This window comes from Leptodactylus fuscus, chromosome 11 (genome assembly GCF_031893055.1).
Source record: "Leptodactylus fuscus isolate aLepFus1 chromosome 11, aLepFus1.hap2, whole genome shotgun sequence".
Lineage (NCBI taxonomy): Eukaryota > Metazoa > Chordata > Amphibia > Anura > Leptodactylidae > Leptodactylus > Leptodactylus fuscus.
In genome coordinates, this window is record NC_134275.1 from 16,756,803 (window position 1) to 16,776,270 (window position 19,468).

The window sequence follows — 19,468 nt, forward strand, 5'->3', positions numbered from 1 at the left end:
CTGTTAAGGCCCCTTCACTTTTTTTGGGAGGCATTTTGGACATAGACTCCCTTTAAGCAGAGGAAGATCTTCTCCAGTTATGAAATACTTCCCATAATCCCACACCCAAACAGGCAGAGACGTCAGCGAAGATTGGAGTGCTGGTAACTGTACACTGGAGCTTGTGATGTACTAATGGTCCATTGTGGGTTAGTGCATTCCAATTTGTGTGAACTCAGTCCAGAAGAACCTAAAAATATGAGCCATACAATGCCCTTATTCTCCATGTGGAGAGGGAACACCATGGATCTCATGCGCTCAACAGTACACGGCACTGTGTCTTACACGACAATTAGCCATAGAACAAAAAACCTTATTCTTAGGGTAGAAAGCGCTTTTGTACACGTACACAAATTCATGAAACAAAAACGGCATTTTAGCCAAAATCCCCAATATCAAGAGGGACATACTAAAAAGAATGAAGAAAAAGAATAAAGAAAAAGAATGAACATTAATACCAATGGGGAAAGATGTAAAATAAAGATTTTCTGAGCTTTCTAGGTTAAAAAGAACTGGAATGAACGGGATATATCTGTAGTCTATAGTGGAATGAACATATATTCCATAGAAACAGATGCATAACACTTTTCCTGCGCTAGATACACCAGGAATGAATAGGATATATCTGTAGTCTATAGTGGAATGAACATATATTCCATAGAAACAGATGTATAACACTTTTCCTGCGCTAGATACACCAGGAATGAATAGGATATATCTGTAGTCTCTAGTGGAATGAACATATATTCCATAGAAACAGATGTATAACACTTTTCCTGTGCTACATACACCAGGAATGAACAGGATATATCTGTAGCCTATAATGGAATGAACATATATTCCATAGAAACAGATGTATAACACTTTTCCTGTGCTAGATACACCAGGAATGAACAGGATATATCTGTAGTGTATAGTGGAATGAACATATATTCCATAGAAACAGATGTATAACACTTTTCCTGTGCTAGATACACCAGGAATGAATAGGATATATCTGTAGTGTATAGTGGAATGAACATATATTCCATACAAACAGATGTATAACACTTTTCCTGCGCTAGATACACCAGGAATGAACAGGATATATCTGTAGTCTCTAGTGGAATGAACATATATTCCATAGAAACAGATGCATAACACTTTTCCTGCGCTAGATACACCAGGAATGAACAGGATATATCTGTAGTCTCTAGTGGAATGAACATATAATCCATAGAAACAGATGTATAACACTTTTCCTGTGCTAGATACACCAGGAATGAATAGGATATATCTGTAGTGTATAGTGGAATGAACATATATTCCATACAAACAGATGTATAACACTTTTCCTGTGCTACATACACCAGGAATGAACAGGATATATCTGTAGCCTATAATGGAATGAACATATATTCCATAGAAACAGATGTATAACACTTTTCCTGTGCTAGATACACCAGGAATGAACAGGATATATCTGTAGTGTATAGTGGAATGAACATATATTCCATAGAAACAGATGTATAACACTTTTCCTGTGCTAGATACACCAGGAATGAATAGGATATATCTGTAGTGTATAGTGGAATGAACATATATTCCATACAAACAGATGTATAACACTTTTCCTGCGCTAGATACACCAGGAATGAACAGGATATATCTGTAGTCTCTAGTGGAATGAACATATAATCCATAGAAACAGATGTATAACACTTTTCCTGTGCTAGATACACCAGGAATGAATAGGATATATCTGTAGTGTATAGTGGAATGAACATATATTCCATACAAACAGATGTATAACACTTTTCCTGTGCTAGATACACCAGGAATGAACAGGATATATCTGTAGTCTCTAGTGGAATGAACATATATTCCATAGAAACAGATGTATAACACTTTTCCTGTGCTAGATACACCAGGAATGAACAGGATATATCTGTAGTGTATAGTGGAATGAGCGTATATTCCATAGAAACAGATGTATAACACTTTTCATGTGCTAGATAGACCAGGAATGAACAGGATATATCTGTAGTCTATAGTTGAATGAACATATATTCGATAGAAACAGATGTATAATACTTTTCCTGTGCAAGATACACCAGGAATGAACAGGATATAGCTGTAGTCTATAATGGAATGAGCATATATTCCATAGAAACTGATGAATAATACTTTTCCTGTGCTAGGTACACTAGGAATGAACAGGATATATCTGTAGTCTATAGTGAAATGAGAATATATTCCATAGAAATAGATTTATTATACTTTTTCTGTGCTAGATACACCAGGAATGAAAAGGATACATCTGAATTTTTTTTCAATATGGCCACATAGACCCCAGGTGAAAACAAAAACATCCACTCCCCACCGTGGTTCCAGCACGTGGTTCCTAGAGTCTGCCGCTGTGGTCTTCATTATTTCCTGGTCTGGGACCTGGCATGTGACACAGCAGTTCTACTCTGGCAGTCATTGGCAGAGGTCGGACACCACTACAACCATTTTAAAACATGCCCAGTCCTGAGTTTCCCTTTAGATTATGTTCTCACTTGGGAACATTTCCGTGAAAGGCGGTCGACTCATTATACACAGCCACAAATAGTGATCATTATTTGTGGTCGTCCATATAAAAATATAAATAACAAAAAAACATGCCATAATTTGAAAAATAGGGGAAAAAATCCTCTACAGCCACATGTGGCTATAGATATATACAGATATATCCTATTCATTCCTACTCTATTTAGCACAGGAAAATTATTATACATCTGTTTCTATGGAATATACGCTCATTCCACTATAGACTACAGATATGTCCTGTTCATTCCAGGTGAATATAGCACAGAAGTATTATACATCTGTTTCCATGGAATATAATTTAATTCCACTATAGACTACAGATATATCCTGTTCATTCCTTGCCTATTTACCACATGAAAAGTATTATACTTCAGTTTCTATGGAATATACACTCATTCTACTATAGACTACAGATATATCCTGTTCATTCCTGGTGTATCTAGCACAGGAAAAGTGTTATACATCTGTTTCTATGGAATATATGTTCATTCCACTATACACTACAGATATATCCTGTTCATTCCTGGTGTATCTAGCACAGGAAAAGTGTTATACATCTGTTTCTATGGAATATATGTTCATTCCACTATAGACTACAGATATATCCTGTTCATTCCTGGTGTATCTAGCACAGGAAAAGTGTTATACATCTGTTTCTATGGAATATATGTTCATTCCACTATAGACTACAGATATATCCTATTCATTCCTGGTGTATCTAGCACAGGAAAAGTGTTATACATCTGTTTCTATGGATTATATGTTCATTCCACTAGAGACTACAGATATATCCTGTTTATTCCAGTTCTTTTAAACCTAGAAAGCTCACTAAATCTTTATTTTACATCTTTCCCCATTGGTAATAATGTTCATTCTTTTTCTTTATTATTTTTCTTCATTCTTTTTAGTATGTCACATATCAAGAATCCTCCTACTAATGTGGGTTTGGATGTTTGTTCCTCAATCACACAAAAACGGCTGAACGGATTTGCATGAAATTTGCCACATACATAGATAGGAACCCCAATTAAAACATAGGCTACTTTTTTCCTGGTAAATGACATCACTACACAACTGCAGTGAAGGAATGTAGGTTCACACAACACTAAAGGACCTGTGATGACATCATCACAGGTCCTTGAGCCATTCTAGGATAGGATCATGCTAGGCAGTGGGCAAAGCTACACACTATTTTGTGGGCGGAGCTATATAGGATGAAGCTGGACTGTGTGAAAGCTGATGAAAATGGAGTATCATGGAAGATCAAGAGATTACAGAACATGCAGGATGTGCGTGGGCAAGAGGAGTATATCGAGTGTAGAGTTTCAGTGAGAGTATGATGGGGAATGTGTTGTTGTGCCTCTGATGGCGCAGGGGGGAGAACTTTAGCACATTTCAGCAACATCCGTTCAGCCCTTTGTAACACAGAAGATGCCCAGACAGTCACATTACAAAACCCGTGTGATCACAATTGCCCGATGTAGCAGAGCTTACACAGCACTGTAGTACACCTCTGTAGGCTCTCCATATGCAAACATGTACATACAGCTGGGTATCCTACGCATATGCAGCGATGTATCAGAGCCAAGACGCGGGAGCAGGCTGATCGAACTTTGGTACATTTCAGCAACATCCATTCAGCCCTTTGTAACACAGAAGCTGCTCACACACTGAAATAAGAACACCCCTATAATCTAAATGGCCAGATGTAGCAGAGCTTAAGCAGCGCTGTAGCACAGCTCAGTACGCTCTCCATATGCAGAGATGTACATACAACTGAGTATGCTGCAATGTAGCAGAGCTGAGACGCGGGAGCTGGTGGATCATCCACCACAGCAATTGGCTAAATATAAGTGGCTCAGCGCCAACACCAACTTGCAGATGAAGTCGCGGGCAGATGCTAGTTGTAAATAAGGGACCAAAATCCAGGTTTCCATTGCTCACATTTACTTCAATGGGTGTTATGAACAGAGGCATAACATGACACTCCTGGGCCACAATGCAAAAGCGGTAATGAGTCCCCTACCCAACTTGTGCATTTTAGAATAGTAATAAACCTAATGTGGCAATGGAACCTTTGAGCCCCCTCAGGATCCAAGGCTCAGCAGCAATTCCTACCACTGCACCCCCTACAGCTATGCCCCCAACAGTATAGGCTGCACAGATATTTCCCAACTCCAGACATAAGGGCAAGACAACAGCTACGCTCACACCTGCATCCACGGGTCAGGTCAGAACCTCAGTTGCAGATTTCATTATATTTCACAGGAAGCAACATTTCTATTTTCCCTGCCAAAATTGACAAACCTGAGTAGAACAAACTGTAAGACAATGGGGTCCATCAGGTTAACATATCTGGCGCTGCATCGTGTTTTCCATTTATAACAGATGTAACAGTTTCTAATTATAGTATATGACTTTTTTTTTTTTTTTTTTTTTTTTTTTTTTTAAGACTACCTTAGGCTAAAGTCCCATAGGGCGTCCCGCAGCAACAAAGCGGTGCAAGAAAAACCGCATCGTAGTTCTTCCTGCAACGCTTTAGACAGAAAGTTCACAGAGTTTTCTTCCGCAGACTTTCTGTTACAATTAAACTTATGGGGAAACCACTGGCGTTTCCATAGGTATAATTGACATGCTGTGATTTCCAAAACTGCGCCACGGTTTTTACCCCAAAGTGGGCATGGGATTCGCTTTGAAGGATCCTTACCAAGAGACTTAGGGTAACTTCACACAGATACGGCCTCAAAATCCTGACCAAAAATACAGCGCCCATTGAAATCAATGGGAGCCGGTCAGTTCTTTTTTCCAGGAGCCAGTTTGTTCCGGCTCCCAAAAAAGAAGCGACATGCTCATTCTTTCAGGGGGATTCGCCTCGCAACATCCACCTGAAGACACTCCCTCCTACATAATCCGGATCGGAGTGCACGACTGGATGTCGGTGCACTGCACTCCAGTCGCAGCTACCTGTATTTTGGACCGGAACCGGTTCCGGTCCGAAAGACCCCGTGTGAACTTACCCTTACAGCTTTCTTTAAGCATCTTAAGACTATCTTAGCATCAAGACCAATTTGCCAAGGTAAATAGAATTCTACCAGACTGACTAAAGTCGCAGAAAGGTTCTTACATAAAGACCCTACTAACAATACCAATACTGTATGCCAAGCTGTAACGCCAGTAATTTTCTATAGATTTCATATTATGGTAGTTCCTGTTTTGCAGATGAAAGCAAGCTATTGTTCTAGGTTATCAGCCATCTGCAATGAGATTTATTGACATGAAATGCATAAGAAAAAGTTGTGCCCCTGCCCCTATCCTCATTTAGCAGGTTAATTTCCAATAAATAAAACCGCCTGGAAAGTATTCATTTCTGACAGTTATCAGGCCCAATTCACATCTGAATTTGGGATTCCATTTGTGGCCCCTCGAATGGAAACCTATACCCATAGAAAAGTGGTTACCTCGGAAAACACACGGACCCCATAGGCTATAATGGGGTCCATGTGGTTTTCTCACGAAACATACGGAGAGAAAAGTGCTGCTTGTTTACTTTTGGCAAAAAAAAACTACACTATGTAAACCAGGCCCAAGGACTTATTCATATAGTGTTATTTAGTGGCCCCGGCAGCTGTTGTGTATACAGTGAGGGCAATTGTTTAATAGTGCCATGTGTGACATATGCCAAAGGATATAAACACCAAAGGAAGCTTGTTCACTGATACAACCGTGACATAATCTGACCTTGCAGTCCCCATCACATGTTCTCTACATCACATTGCAACTCTTAAAATAGAGAAGGAAGTTTACATGAGGGGTATAAAGTACAGGGCCAAAGACTGTTTTACTAATGCGAATACACCATGGGGCTATATACTACTTCAATGCGACGGTATATATAGTGAGAATGCACCTTGAGGCTATAGCCTATCTGATGCAAACGGTGCAGAAAAAACTGCAGCATTTTTACAGTCCCTGCAAAGCGATTCTAATAAATCCCATCCACACACTGCAGCATTTCTACTGCGGATATTTTTATGCGTTTCGTACCATTTTTTGGAAATTGCAGCATGTCAATAATAATAAGGAAACGCTGGTGGTTTCTCTATAGGTAGAAATGAAGTAGAAAGTGCGAAGAGGAAAAAAACCTCTGCAGATTTTCTGCGTTTCCACCATGTTTTTTATCCCGCAACACTTTTTGGCTGTGGCCGATACGTGGTTATGCCATCATATTCTATTTGCTGAACAGCTCGTGTGACCCCCTACTGCAGCGACATAATGAATAAGGGAGACAGGTTAAGAATCCCACGTTGCAGAAACACAGTATTTTTTTGTTGCAGATTTTCATGCGTCTTGTTTGAGCCTGGAGTGGATTGAGAAGAGATAAGAGATTCCTTTACGTTTCCCATTTCTTTTGAAACCAGTCCAGACTTTGGCTCACAAAACTGCAGCAAAATTTGCAATGTAGGACCTCAGCCGTAGGGATTATGGCGTGAAAAATATTTATCATTTAGCCATAGGATAGAGAATAAATTTATGACCCGTGGGGATCTGACTGCTAAGGCCTTGTTCACATCTGACCCTAAGGTTCACATGTGCGTCGGTAATCCATTTGGGAGAGTCCGCATGGAGATCCCTCTGAGCGGACTACAAGACGCATTGACAAGCGGTGTGCAGTAAAAGCAAACGGACCCCATAGACTATAATGGGGTCCGTGTGCTTTCCGCTCGGAACACGTGGACAGAAAAGTAGTTCACAATCTACCTTCCTGTCCACATGACTCGTGCAGACAGCACATGAACTCCATTGTAGTCTATGAGGTCCGTGTGCTTTCACTGCACGCCGCTTGCCAATGCGTTCGGCAGTACATTTGAGGGAGGGTCCCCATGCGGACTGCCCCGAACGGATTACTGACGCAGACCTGAACTCCGTGATGCTGAGAACTGGGATTTTTATTTTTTTTTTACCGCGATTACGAATTGGCCAACCCCATAGTGGACACAGGCATATCCCTACATTCACAATGGCGGTAAAACCTTCCTTTGAGCAGAGCTGTGCAGAGTTCCCTGCAAAGCTGGTGATTATATGGGCCTCACCATCGCTGCATAGAACTTTATTACAGAACTACGCCACTCACCTTTTAATGGCCAGTAAGTTTTGCAAGATATAGATTTTACACAAGAATTAGAAATTTCTCAAATATAACACTAACCTATCTTGCACCACATGCCACCTAATATTGGTTGTGCGGCGCTGGAGAATGGTCCTGCCGCTCCGTACAGATATTAGAATGTAAGCTCTGTGCGTGTGGTATGCACAGGACCCACACTGTACCACTCTTTCTTCAGAGGCGGCTCCTTAATAAGGCATTCATAAACTCACTACAGTATCATAGGGTTAAAGCATACCAAGTGTTCACTCTCAGAAAGAGCCTATGATGGTGGGGTGCGATTGCCTGACAATTGCCTCCTTATTTCCCAGACACTCCCTGCTTACCCCCAGGGGTACAGACGCTGCCTGGGGTGGGATGTGATCCCATACATTGAAAACATACAGGGTCCTTTCTACTCTTTCCAAACATGCAGCCCGCCTCTGCCGTGCAGTATGTCATCAAGGGCATGTAATTAACCCCTGCACAGACAGAGCCCTGTACTGAACTGCCCCAGGAACATTCCTTAAAAAGGAGGCTGAAGAGTGGGGTCAGCGAGACATGAGACCCCCGTCCTCAACAGTATTACCCTGCTAACCTTTACTTCAATGATTGCACCATCCCTGTGGCGTCAGTGAGGGCAAACAATGGTTCCCATGAGTTCTAGCGAAAAGAAACGCCGAAGATGAAACGTGGAGCAGAAGATCTCGTCATAAAACGATACAGGATAACAAGGGTCATGTGCTACGGCAAAATACGGTCAGTCTGTCCGAAATGAGTGAATGACTCCATTCAACTAACGGAGGAAAAAGTTATCAAATGCACTCACGCCATGATGTCAAGAAACTACTAGAATTGCTGAATATGTAGCATTCACTTTTACGCCTCCTCGGTCTCGTCTGGTTTTTATGCTTCTTTGTAAAGGTTCTTAGTTAGATCTGGTACACATGGATGACGATAAACGGCAACCAACCCGTGTCACCTAGCCCAAATCATCAAATTTTTGGATCACATGGAACAGGTTTTGGACCTCGCCCCGATACAAACTACATATCAAAAACCAGCCTGCTCCTATTTAAGTGAAAGGGATCGGGGTTGCAGTTCCAGGTGCCACCACTGCAATGTATGGCGCTCTGTACACTGTACGAAGCTTGTAGTCAGTACAATGTAGCAGTGGCACCTGGAAGTACAGCCCCGCACTCAGGGCTGATTTTGGTTGCATACGGCCTACAAAGGCCGCATCAGGTGATCAATTAGGGTACTGACCTAAACCAATCTAATGACCTATTCACAGGATAGGTTATCAGTACAGGAAGGTTCTGACCCTGGACATGCCCTTTAAAGTGAACAAAGTAATATTAAGAATGGCTTCACACAGACGTATTCGGTCTATGAAATAGGGACCACATTACTGGGCAAACACTGAGCATGGAGGGACCCATCATCGTAGTCATCTGTCCTCTACAGGACGGTAGACCCCATGGGGTGGCGGAGGGGGAGGACTCCTATTATCACAGTTGACCTCAGTGCTTGGAGTCCAGGTTCAGAATTTGGTCTGGGCCTGGAAATATGGCTGACATTTGGTCCATATTTCATTGACTAAATGAATGTCCTTGCACTAAGGTAGTTCTAGTGTATGTCCGAATACTTGTGGCATGGAAACCGAACTGTAATCCTACCTGGGAACATGTGCGTGCAAGTTTTGTGCAGCGTCCCTGAATCTGTTGGTGCTACAGAAATAATCGGTAAGAAATGATTTGGTAGAAATGTCATACAGACAGATGTCATCTGGATAACTCGAGACGTCTGGAGTGACAGCAGCAACATCCTGTTACCTCCCACACACCAAATCTTCCCCCTATATCCTGCCTAGGACTCCTCAGACCCCTCTGAAGCCTTAGTCTGGGGGGTATCTCAGTATATTAAGAATCCATAGGTAGGATATTTGAGGTCCATTGTCCTGCCCGTCTCCGAGGATCTATAGACGTCCCTTCCTGCCTTTCCAAACGCCTACAGCTTGTGATTGCGGGGGTGAAGGGAAGCTCCCTAAAGGGAAAATTCTGAATACTGGCAACTGCGCCGATCCTACACAAGTATTTCCTGCTATAACATAACTCGCACAAAAGCTGCATTTCTGGAAAAGTACAGTACGGGTTTTTTTTTTTTGCTCCAGAGATGAGCCCAAAACGAATGCACACGATGAAAGCGACCTTGTAAATCTGAGATATTTTGACCCACCTGTAGGTCATGCAGTAATTTGTATACCATGTAGAATAGAGAGAGGTGTATATGGGACTAGTTTTACCATTTCTTGCACCAGGAGGAATGGGCAGAAAGCGGCGCTAATAAAATTAAAAAATAAAATAAAGCAGGATTGTATAAATGAACTAAAACCGATCCATGTCCCGAGATCTATCAGGGCATGAAACTAGTAAGAGTGCAGTATGTGACAGTCACCGGCATCACCCCGCTGTCACTCGCTGTACCACGCCATCACTGCCCGCACCTATTGCATTGCTAATAAATCATTTGACAATCCAAAAAAAAGTCATAACTGGGGTATACTATATCACATTGTACATCGTCTGCCAAGTTTGTTCATTTAACCCTTTAATTACATATATAAACCACTGCAAACACGACGTAATATCACAAATGGGCCAGATGACAAACTCAACTCCACATTTCGGTATTGCACACGTCAAGTTATAAAACATAAAGAAAATGCAGACTATGAACGTTGCGATTTCCACAGCATAGCACACTCATCGCCTTACCATTTTTGCTTCGCTTAGTCCTGATCCTATTCATTGGGCTGCATGGGTTTAGCCCCAGTGGTGTGGGGCACAATCCTGGGAAGGACAGAGGCCGAGCGTACAGGGAGAGGTTGTAACTCTCCTACACATAGCCCGCTAATAGCAGCATCTGGCCCTGCTGACCTCACTAAACTCCCTTCCTCCAAGAACAAATGTTCCATGCACAACCCTGGCAGTCCTGGGACGGCCCATCGGGTGGGAAGAGAGGGGGAGAAAGAAAAAAAAAAGAAGGGAGAGTGTTGCTTTAACCTCTTCACTGCCAGTCCTGTCTGCCATAAACCTCTGATCTACATCAGGGTAGCTGACAACCAAGACGTTCATTGCAATCTGCAAGAATCTGTACACCTATATAGATGTTTATTACGTACAGCGCCTATATGTTCTATAGGTGGTATGCCGCTACTATTACATATAAACTCTCATTCCCACCGCGGCACAGCGCCCCCTCCTCCACCTGGTCACACTAATTGAAAATGTTCTGAAAAAACCAATTAGTCGTTTATTAGTCCAGAAGAAAGCGCAGGCCCACTCCCTCACTACACAGCGCCACGGGCCATCATGAATGGTTTGGTGTGTTTTTTTCACTTCCATTACACTCTCAGATATTACCCCGTATCCCACTCCCCCCTTCCCCAGATGTTTCCAATTCTTAAGGTATGGATGTGTTTTATAGTCTCCATGTCAGCCGCAGTGATTCGTGAATGATTTCTCCAATTCAACATGAATGTATGTTAGGGGAAACGAATCAATCTGACCCGTAGACTGGGCCGAAAGACACCGGAAGTGCCCGCCAAACGCCAGTCATCTAAGGGTTACCCAAGGGATTCTGCTGGCCTCTTTGCAATCGTGGTGTTATATTGCAGATGCCATATATATATACTGTATATATATATATATATATATATATATATATATATGTATATTTCCCTCATATACAAAAAATTTAAAAAAATTAAGTTTTGCATTCGGTCTTCTAAGCCAAGAAGAAGCTTTAGCTGTGATTTCTTGAGAGCCGTGATGTGCTGCCGCCATGGTTTTTCCCGCAACACTTTTTTTTACTTCGGCCCGCTACTTGGGACCTTGGCTTTAAACATTATTTTAGGCCAGGGTCCACGTGGCCTATCGTCACATTGGAGAAAAATAGGGGAAGTGCTGTGGTTTTGGAAATTGCAGCATGTCAATTATGCCTACGGAAATGCTTAAGGTTCTAGTATTTCATAGATAACACACTGACCCATTCTTTTCTATGGGCCCATATACACGATTGTATATTTCACAGTCCCGTATGCAGGCCAACAGTCCAGGCCGCATCAGATAAGACAGGTCCTACTCCTATCTTATTTTGCGGCCCGTGCTTCCGTGGCTCCTATTCATTTAATGTGCCGAAAGTCCACAGCGCAACACCTCCCTCACGACCAGTTCCATTCATTTGGGCCTAATCCGCAGCAGAATGCCTGGAACTGTATGCTGGTGCACTGTATGCACCTCAGGTTCCGATCCAAAAACCAGGTAGCCGCGACTTAATGCCAATGCACTGCACTGGCATCCAGCCGTTCACTCCGCTCCAGATTAGGCCCAATGAATGGGCCTAGTCCGGAGGAGGGAGTGTCTTCAGGCCAAATCACGAGGCAACTGCGTCTAAAGAATGAGCATCTCGCTTCTTTTTTCCGGGAGCCTTTTGATCAGGCGAATACGACCTCAAAATCCTGACAAAAAAACTCTGTGTGAACTTACCCTTAGGGTTAGGACACATGGTCAGGTTTTTTTTTATTCAGCATGTAAAACAAAAAGCAGAAGTGGATCACAAAAGATGGGATCTATAAAGGACAAGTCGTACTTCTCTTTTTATCACAGTGTTCCTGATTTTGGCTTTAAATACTGCATCAAAAAAAAAAAACTGACCGTGTGTGTTTACTCTTTAATCTAGATTTAGGTGTTGTAATACTGTCATATTATACAGACCATACTACCGGCGCAAATACTGTACTGGACTGATTGAAGGGGGGAGACATGAATCTGGGGGCAGAGATGGGGGACATGAATCTGGGAAGAGAGATGGGAGGACATGAATCTGGGAACAGAGATGGGGGCATATGAAACTGGGGGCAGAGATGGAGGGGACATGAAACTGGGGGCAGAGATGGGGGGACATGAATCAGGGGGCAGAGATGGAGGGGGGACATGAATCTGGGGGCAGAGATGGGGTGACATGAATCTGGGGGCAGAGATGGGGTGACATGAATCTGGGGGCAGAGATGGGGGGATATGAAACTGGGGGCAGAGATGGAGGGGGGGACATGAAACTGGGGGCAGATAAAGGGGTTATATAAAACTGGGAGAGATGGAGGGGGGAATATAATTTACAGGTGACTGTAGGAAGATTATACGATTATACTGTGTGGGGGCACATTAAAAATGAATGATAATGGGCGGAGTCAACATAAAGTGGGCGGAGCGAAGTTTGCCATGGCAAATGGGAGGTATGCATTTAGGCTAGGTTCACATCTGTGTTGGACTTTATACCTAAATCGGCGGAATCCCAACAGATACAGGTAATAATCTGTGGTGTCTGTAGGTTACCGCTTCTTAAGCGGACAGGGTTCGAAGAGACCCACTCGCCACATGTTACAAAAGAGGGAGAAGCAAGGCATAGAGCAAGTCTAGTCCAACAAATTTAGCTTAACTCATGCCAGAGAGCTGGTGGTGAGATATATCTAAAATTTACACCAGTTGTTCACTGGCACCGCAGTGTGCTCGAGTTTATGACTTGATTAAAACCTATGCCAATCTTAATGAGGTATTCCCATCTAAAGGATACTATTTATATTGCTAGTTTATGTAAATTGAAGATTTTTACGAAATACATTGCTTTAGTAATGCTGCTTTGTTTGCCTGCGATGTGAAATTATTTCTCCCATTGTTTACACATTGTTTCCATGGAGCATGGCCTATGTGACGGATGACGCGAGTCACTGCTCTCTGAGGAGACTGAGTGCTCTCACAGTTATCTACAGCTCTGCCTGCAGGACAACCAGTTCAGCTAATTACAGTTTGCTGATAAAGGCTGAGCGAGTTGAGTCTGTTTTCTCTCTATGTAAACACACAGAAGCATGGTAAGTGTTCTATACAAACCTGTGTACTGTAATATGCATTTACTGTACATATTATTTGATCTGCATTTATATTCGATTTCTAGTAACCATAACAAATAATTTCTCATGATAAAGGCAAAGTCTATATTGTGATACTTCATTTTGTCCTGTTCATCAGACAGTCAAAGCTGCTTTCTCTTAGCTTATAGGAAGTGAGAAGAAGAGACAGCCAGCAAAACTGCTGAGACAAGTGGAAGGGAAAACCCCTTTAATAAATTCCCTCCAGTGTTATATCAGTTGTGAAACAGATTTGCAGCACTTCTAGTGCTCAAGTAACTGGAATCCTATCCTATCCTACTAATCCTATCCTATCCTATCCTACTAATATTATAAATGTGAAAGTTTGTATGTTTGTGTGTTTGTTCCTCAATCACGCGAAAACGGCTGAACGGATTTGGCTGAAATTTGGCACATAGATAGATAGGAACCTCGCTTCAAATATAGGCTACTTTTTATCTCGGTAAATGACGTTACTACACGACTGTTAAGCACGAATTTACACACACACTATGTTTGAGGACCTTTGATGACATCACAGGCCCTTCAGCCGTCCCATAGGCTACACGCTAATTTGTGGGCGGAGCTAAACAGGAGGGAGCCGGACAGTGTGCAAGCTGAACACAATGGAGTCTCATAGAAGATCAGGAGACTACAGAACATGCAGGCTGTGTCTGGACAAGAGACTGTAGAGTTTCAGTTACGCTAGGTTCACACCTGCGTTCTATGGTTTCCGTCTTCTGCATGGCAGAAGACGGAAACCATAGACCGGGTCCGGCCGTGCGCGGCGGTGAGCGTTTTAGGCTCTCCGCCGCGAAACCGGATTTTTTAATCCAGACACAGAGTACTGCATGTCCGACTCTGTGTCCGGATTATAAAACCCGGTTTCGCGGCGGAGAGCATAAAACACTCACCGCCGCTCACGGCCGGACAGCTTTCTCACCCATTCAAATGAATGGGTGAGAAAGTCTCCTGCAGGCTTCCGTCTCCTGCATCTGTTTTATGCAGGAAACGGAAACCTGCAATAAGGACAGATGAACGCAGATGTGAACGAGCCCTAAGTAGGATGGGGAATCTGTTGTTCTGCCTTGGATGGGGGAGGGGGAGAACTTTTGTACATTTCAACAACATCCGTTCAGCCGTGTCTAACACACAAGCTGCTCAGACACTCTCACACAACACAAGCCTGTTTTCTAAATCAGCAGATGTAGCAGAGCTGAGGCAGCGTGCTAGTACACTATAATAATTTATGCAGTTGCCTGATACACTATGTAGGTTCTTGAATGGTGATCGCACATGCTCACAGTCATACTGATACATACAATATAATTGTATTTTACATGTTTGCACTTCTGGACTTGCAGAGAACAAGATCACTAACATCTAAATGCACTGAGTCAGGATAAATATGAAGCAGCTTGTGTCTGGGTTAGTGTAATATATGAGTTGCATACACAGAGCATGTGATAAATTATATGCAGAATGAGATCTGGCAATGGAGATGTTTATAAGAACGTCTGACTTTCATATACCAATTGCTGAAAAATTCCCAGATGTTGGTGAGTCTTGTTGCACCAAAATAGTTACTTTTTTCCTTGGGGTGATCACTTAACCACTTCCCCGTCTGACCATGATTTGATTCCTAGGACTAGCAGAGCCAGCATATCCCATTATGTAAATACCACAAGTCACTATCATGGTGTGACGGGCAACACTGGGGTCCTAGTAGGGCTGGTTTTAGTCCTAATAGTCCCCCTTTATCAGTAATAGCCCCCCAATAAATAATCCCTTCTTATAAACAAGAGTATCCCCATTATGAATCACCCCCCCCCCCTTCCTTATTAATAATAGCCCCCATCTTATAAATAAGAGTTCCTCTGCTGGTCTTATTAATAATAGTAGTTCCTCTATATAGTCAGCCTGTTTATTAATAGTTGCTCCTTATTTACAAGGAAGGGGGATGGGGACTATTTAGAAGGTAGAACTATTAATAATAAATCTGGAGGAACTAATATTTATAAGGGGGTATTTATACTAGTCCCTCCATATAAATAATAGTTCCCCCAAATATATTAATAGATCCTCCTTATGCAGTATGTCATTGGTCATATGTGTGTCCTTTTGCTTTTCATATAAGAATTCTCTATATTCACCTTACCCCGACACAGGTATACTGTGCGTCAGTACGGGCAGAGCAGGGGCTTTACAGATATTTCCATAGATCTCAATAGTATGAACATGCCGATACAGTCAGTAAGTGAACCCCTGATCCGAATCATCAGGCCACAAGCTTGGTTTGATTGCTATCCAGAGGCCCCTTTGGAGATGGGGGCCCTGGGCAGTTGCCAAGTTTGCCCCACCATAACGCCACCCCTGAGTCCTAGTAAGGATCTGAAAAGGGCAATATCTGAATGGTGTTTTTATGTTCCCCCTCCCCTAACACCAGCCCTAGGTCCTAGATTAGAATCCGGCCAAAGACCATATCTGCATAGAGTCTGTATGACCCCCCCTTCCATTAGGTAAATTGCCACCCCCTACAGTTGATCCAAATCACAAATTATTTTATATTGTCTTTGGTCTGGCGTTAGGGTACGGGGGAACATAAAAACACCATTCAGGTATTGCCCTTGGTCAGATCCGAACCTAGGACCCAGGGCCAGCATTAGAGTGAGGCGAACTGGGCAACTGCCCAGGACCCCCATATCCAAAGGGGTCCCTGGATCCTGAACAAACCAAGCTTGTGGCCTGATGATTCGTATCAGGGGTTTCACTTAGCATCTGTATCGGTAAGCTCATACTATTGAGATCTATGGAAACATCTGTAATACCCCTGCTCTGCCATACAAGACTGATACTAACATATATCTACAAGATTTGCATCCATCTCTACAGATTTTCTTCGCATTCGGATTCAGGTCACATCTGAGGTTTTTATTTTTGTCACTTCTAAAAAATTCATTTGCTCAATTGGCAACATTATGAATACTATCACCCGTGGTATAATTGTGCCAGCCATACTGGTAACTCTTGCAGCCCATCTATTATAAGGGTGGCATTAATGTTTTCTGTCATTCCCACCGCCTACGTCAGTGCCTTTGAAATGAAATCCACTTGCAGCGGACATGACGCATCACTACAGCTTTCCATTTACTTGACTGTAGGAGTACCCAAGGCTCAGTATAAACAGTGAATGGTTTTTAATACAGGTCACGTCCTTTGCTGCATACTTTCTAAACCTCAGAATGTTGTGCATAGCCAGGCAATACGATGTATCACATGCCAGCTCCCATTCATATAGGACAAGCTGCATTTTCAAGCAGTCCACTTCAACTAGACAAGGCCACTTTTATCATTTTATACCAATGCTATATACACTGTAACCAGGCCAAGAGGTAATCCAGATCAAGCTACCCCCACGTTACTGAATTGGTATCAGCTGGACGATGACTATGGAACATAAATGTATCGATGCCGCGCACACCTTGGTGCTAAGTAAGACCTTTTCTTCTCTTTCTACCCAGATCCACCAGACTATGGGAAGAATTTACCATTTCATCTACGGCCATTGGTGTAGATGAAGAGCACATGTCCTGGACTACCGCCAAAGTTGTGCCACTTTGTTCTTTCTGCGCCCTGCTTGTCACATTCAAGGAAATTGGGCACCTGAAATCTACATCAGCCCCTGATGTAAAAATTTCTCCCACAGACCTCTACACTATTGCTGTCTATGGCGATAACTATGCTGTAAAGCATACTACTAAATGCTGTTAAACAGGTCAAAGAGAAACTCAGGAAAGATGGCCGTGCACAGAGTCATGTTAAGAAAATAGAATGCCGGCTGCCTCACAGTTTCTCTCATTAACCACTTCTCTTGGTCTCTCACAATGTTCTTCCTCCGCCACACATATAAACGGTAACACGATTGATCTAGTCTTCCATCGACTCCTCACAGTCTCTAAATTTTCTAACTCTTCTCTGCCGCTTTCTGACCACAATCTTCTATCTCTCACCATCGGTGCTCTCTCCCCTTCACAAGACGCCCCTACCCATCACACATATAGGAACTTGCGTGCTATTGACACCCAGCACCTCTCAGATACTCTACAGTCCTCCCTGTCCCCCATCTCTTCAATCTCCTGTCCCAATCTGGCCACCAGTCACTATAATGAAACCCTCAAAAATGCATTGGATGAGGTTGCTCCCCCCTCCACTCGTAAAGTCCCACATAGGAGGCAGCAGCCCTGGCACACGCCACAGACACGATTTCTCCAGCGATGCTCTAGGTGTGCCGAACGTCTCTGGAGAAAATCACGCTCACCTGCAGATTTCCTCCACTTCAAGTTTATGCTTAAAACATATAGCTCTGCCCTTTACCTCGCCAAACAAGACTATTTCACCGCCCTCATCTCTTCTCTCTCCAGCAACCCTAAAAGGCTTTTTGAAACCTTTCACTCCTTACTCACACCCAAGGTGCAGACGCCATTCACAGACCTTAGTGCTGATGACCTGGCCATGTATTTCCATGATAAAATTGATAAGATCCGTCAGGAAATTACTGCCCAAGCCCCAGGTGGCATTGACTCCCACACCTACGATAGTACTGATCCCCTCACCAGCCGCACTTTAGACTGTCCATTCTCATCTTTTGAACCTGTCACAGAAGAGGAAGTCTCCCAGCTACTTTCTTCATCCCACAACCTGCAGTAGTGACCCCTTCCCCTCACACCTTCTCCAATCTCTGTCCCCTGCTGTCACTACTTACCTTACTAAAATATTTAACCTCTCTCTCTCTTCTGGAATCTTCCCATCATCCTTCAAGCATGCTGTTATAATCCCGCTACTGAAAAAACCCTCCCTGGACCCATCCTGTGCTGCTAACTATCGACCCGTCTCTAACCTCCCCTTCATCTCTAAACTTTTGGAACGCCTGGTTTATTCTCGGTTAATCCGTTATCTCTCTGCTAACTCTCTGCTTGACCCCTTACAATCTGGTTTCTGCGCTCTGCACTCTACTGAAACAGCTCTCACAAAAGTCTCTAATGATCTACTAAAGGCTAAATCCAATGGTGACTTCTCTCTTCTTATTCTTCTGGACCTCTCTGCAGCTTTTGACACTGTTGACCATCAACTTCTCCTCACTATGCTCCGTTCAGTCGGCCTCAATGACACTGCGCTCTCCTGGTTCTCCTCTTATCTCTCAGACCGCACTTTCAGTGTATCATTTGCGGGCTCTGTTTCCTCCCCTCTTTCCCTTGCTGTTGGGGTTCCTCAGGGCTCGGTCCTCGGCCCCCTGCTCTTTTCTCTCTACACAGCCCCCATTGGACAAACCATCGCCAGATTTGGCTTCAGGTACCATCTTTATGCTGATGACACCCAATTATACACATCTTCCCGTGACATCACCCCTGCACTCATACAGAACACCAGTGACTGTCTCTCTGCTGTCTCTAATATCATGTCCTCGCTCTATCTGAAACTAAATCTCTCTAAGACTGAACTACTACTGTTTCCACCATCTAACAGATCTGTCCCTGATATATCCATTGCAGTCTCAGGCCTTACTATAACTCCTAGGCAGCATGCCCGCTGCCTTGGGGTCATATTTGACGCAGACCTTTCCTTCACCCCTCATATTGAATCACTCGCACGTTCATGTCACCTCCACCTCAAAAACATCTCCAGAATACGCCCTTTCCTTACCAGAGATACACTAAAGACACTTATTGTCTCTCTGATTCATTCTCGCCTTG

At 43.2% G+C, this 19,468-nt stretch overlaps 1 protein-coding gene across 3 annotated transcripts in view; it reads right to left on the bottom strand.

The window, feature by feature from the left end:
- Positions 1-19,468, bottom strand: part of STARD8 (StAR related lipid transfer domain containing 8) — a 114,838-nt gene that overhangs the window by 34,499 nt on the left and 60,871 nt on the right. The window contains exon 1 of one of the 3 annotated variants that reach the window (XM_075258934.1): positions 10,531-10,737. The exons of the other annotated variants lie outside the window; for them this stretch is intronic. Coding sequence (XP_075115035.1) covers positions 10,531-10,564 — 34 coding nt within the window. The 5' untranslated portion in view covers positions 10,565-10,737. Of the gene's footprint in view, positions 1-10,530; positions 10,738-19,468 lie in introns of those variants that run through there. 3 annotated transcript variants of the gene reach the window in all.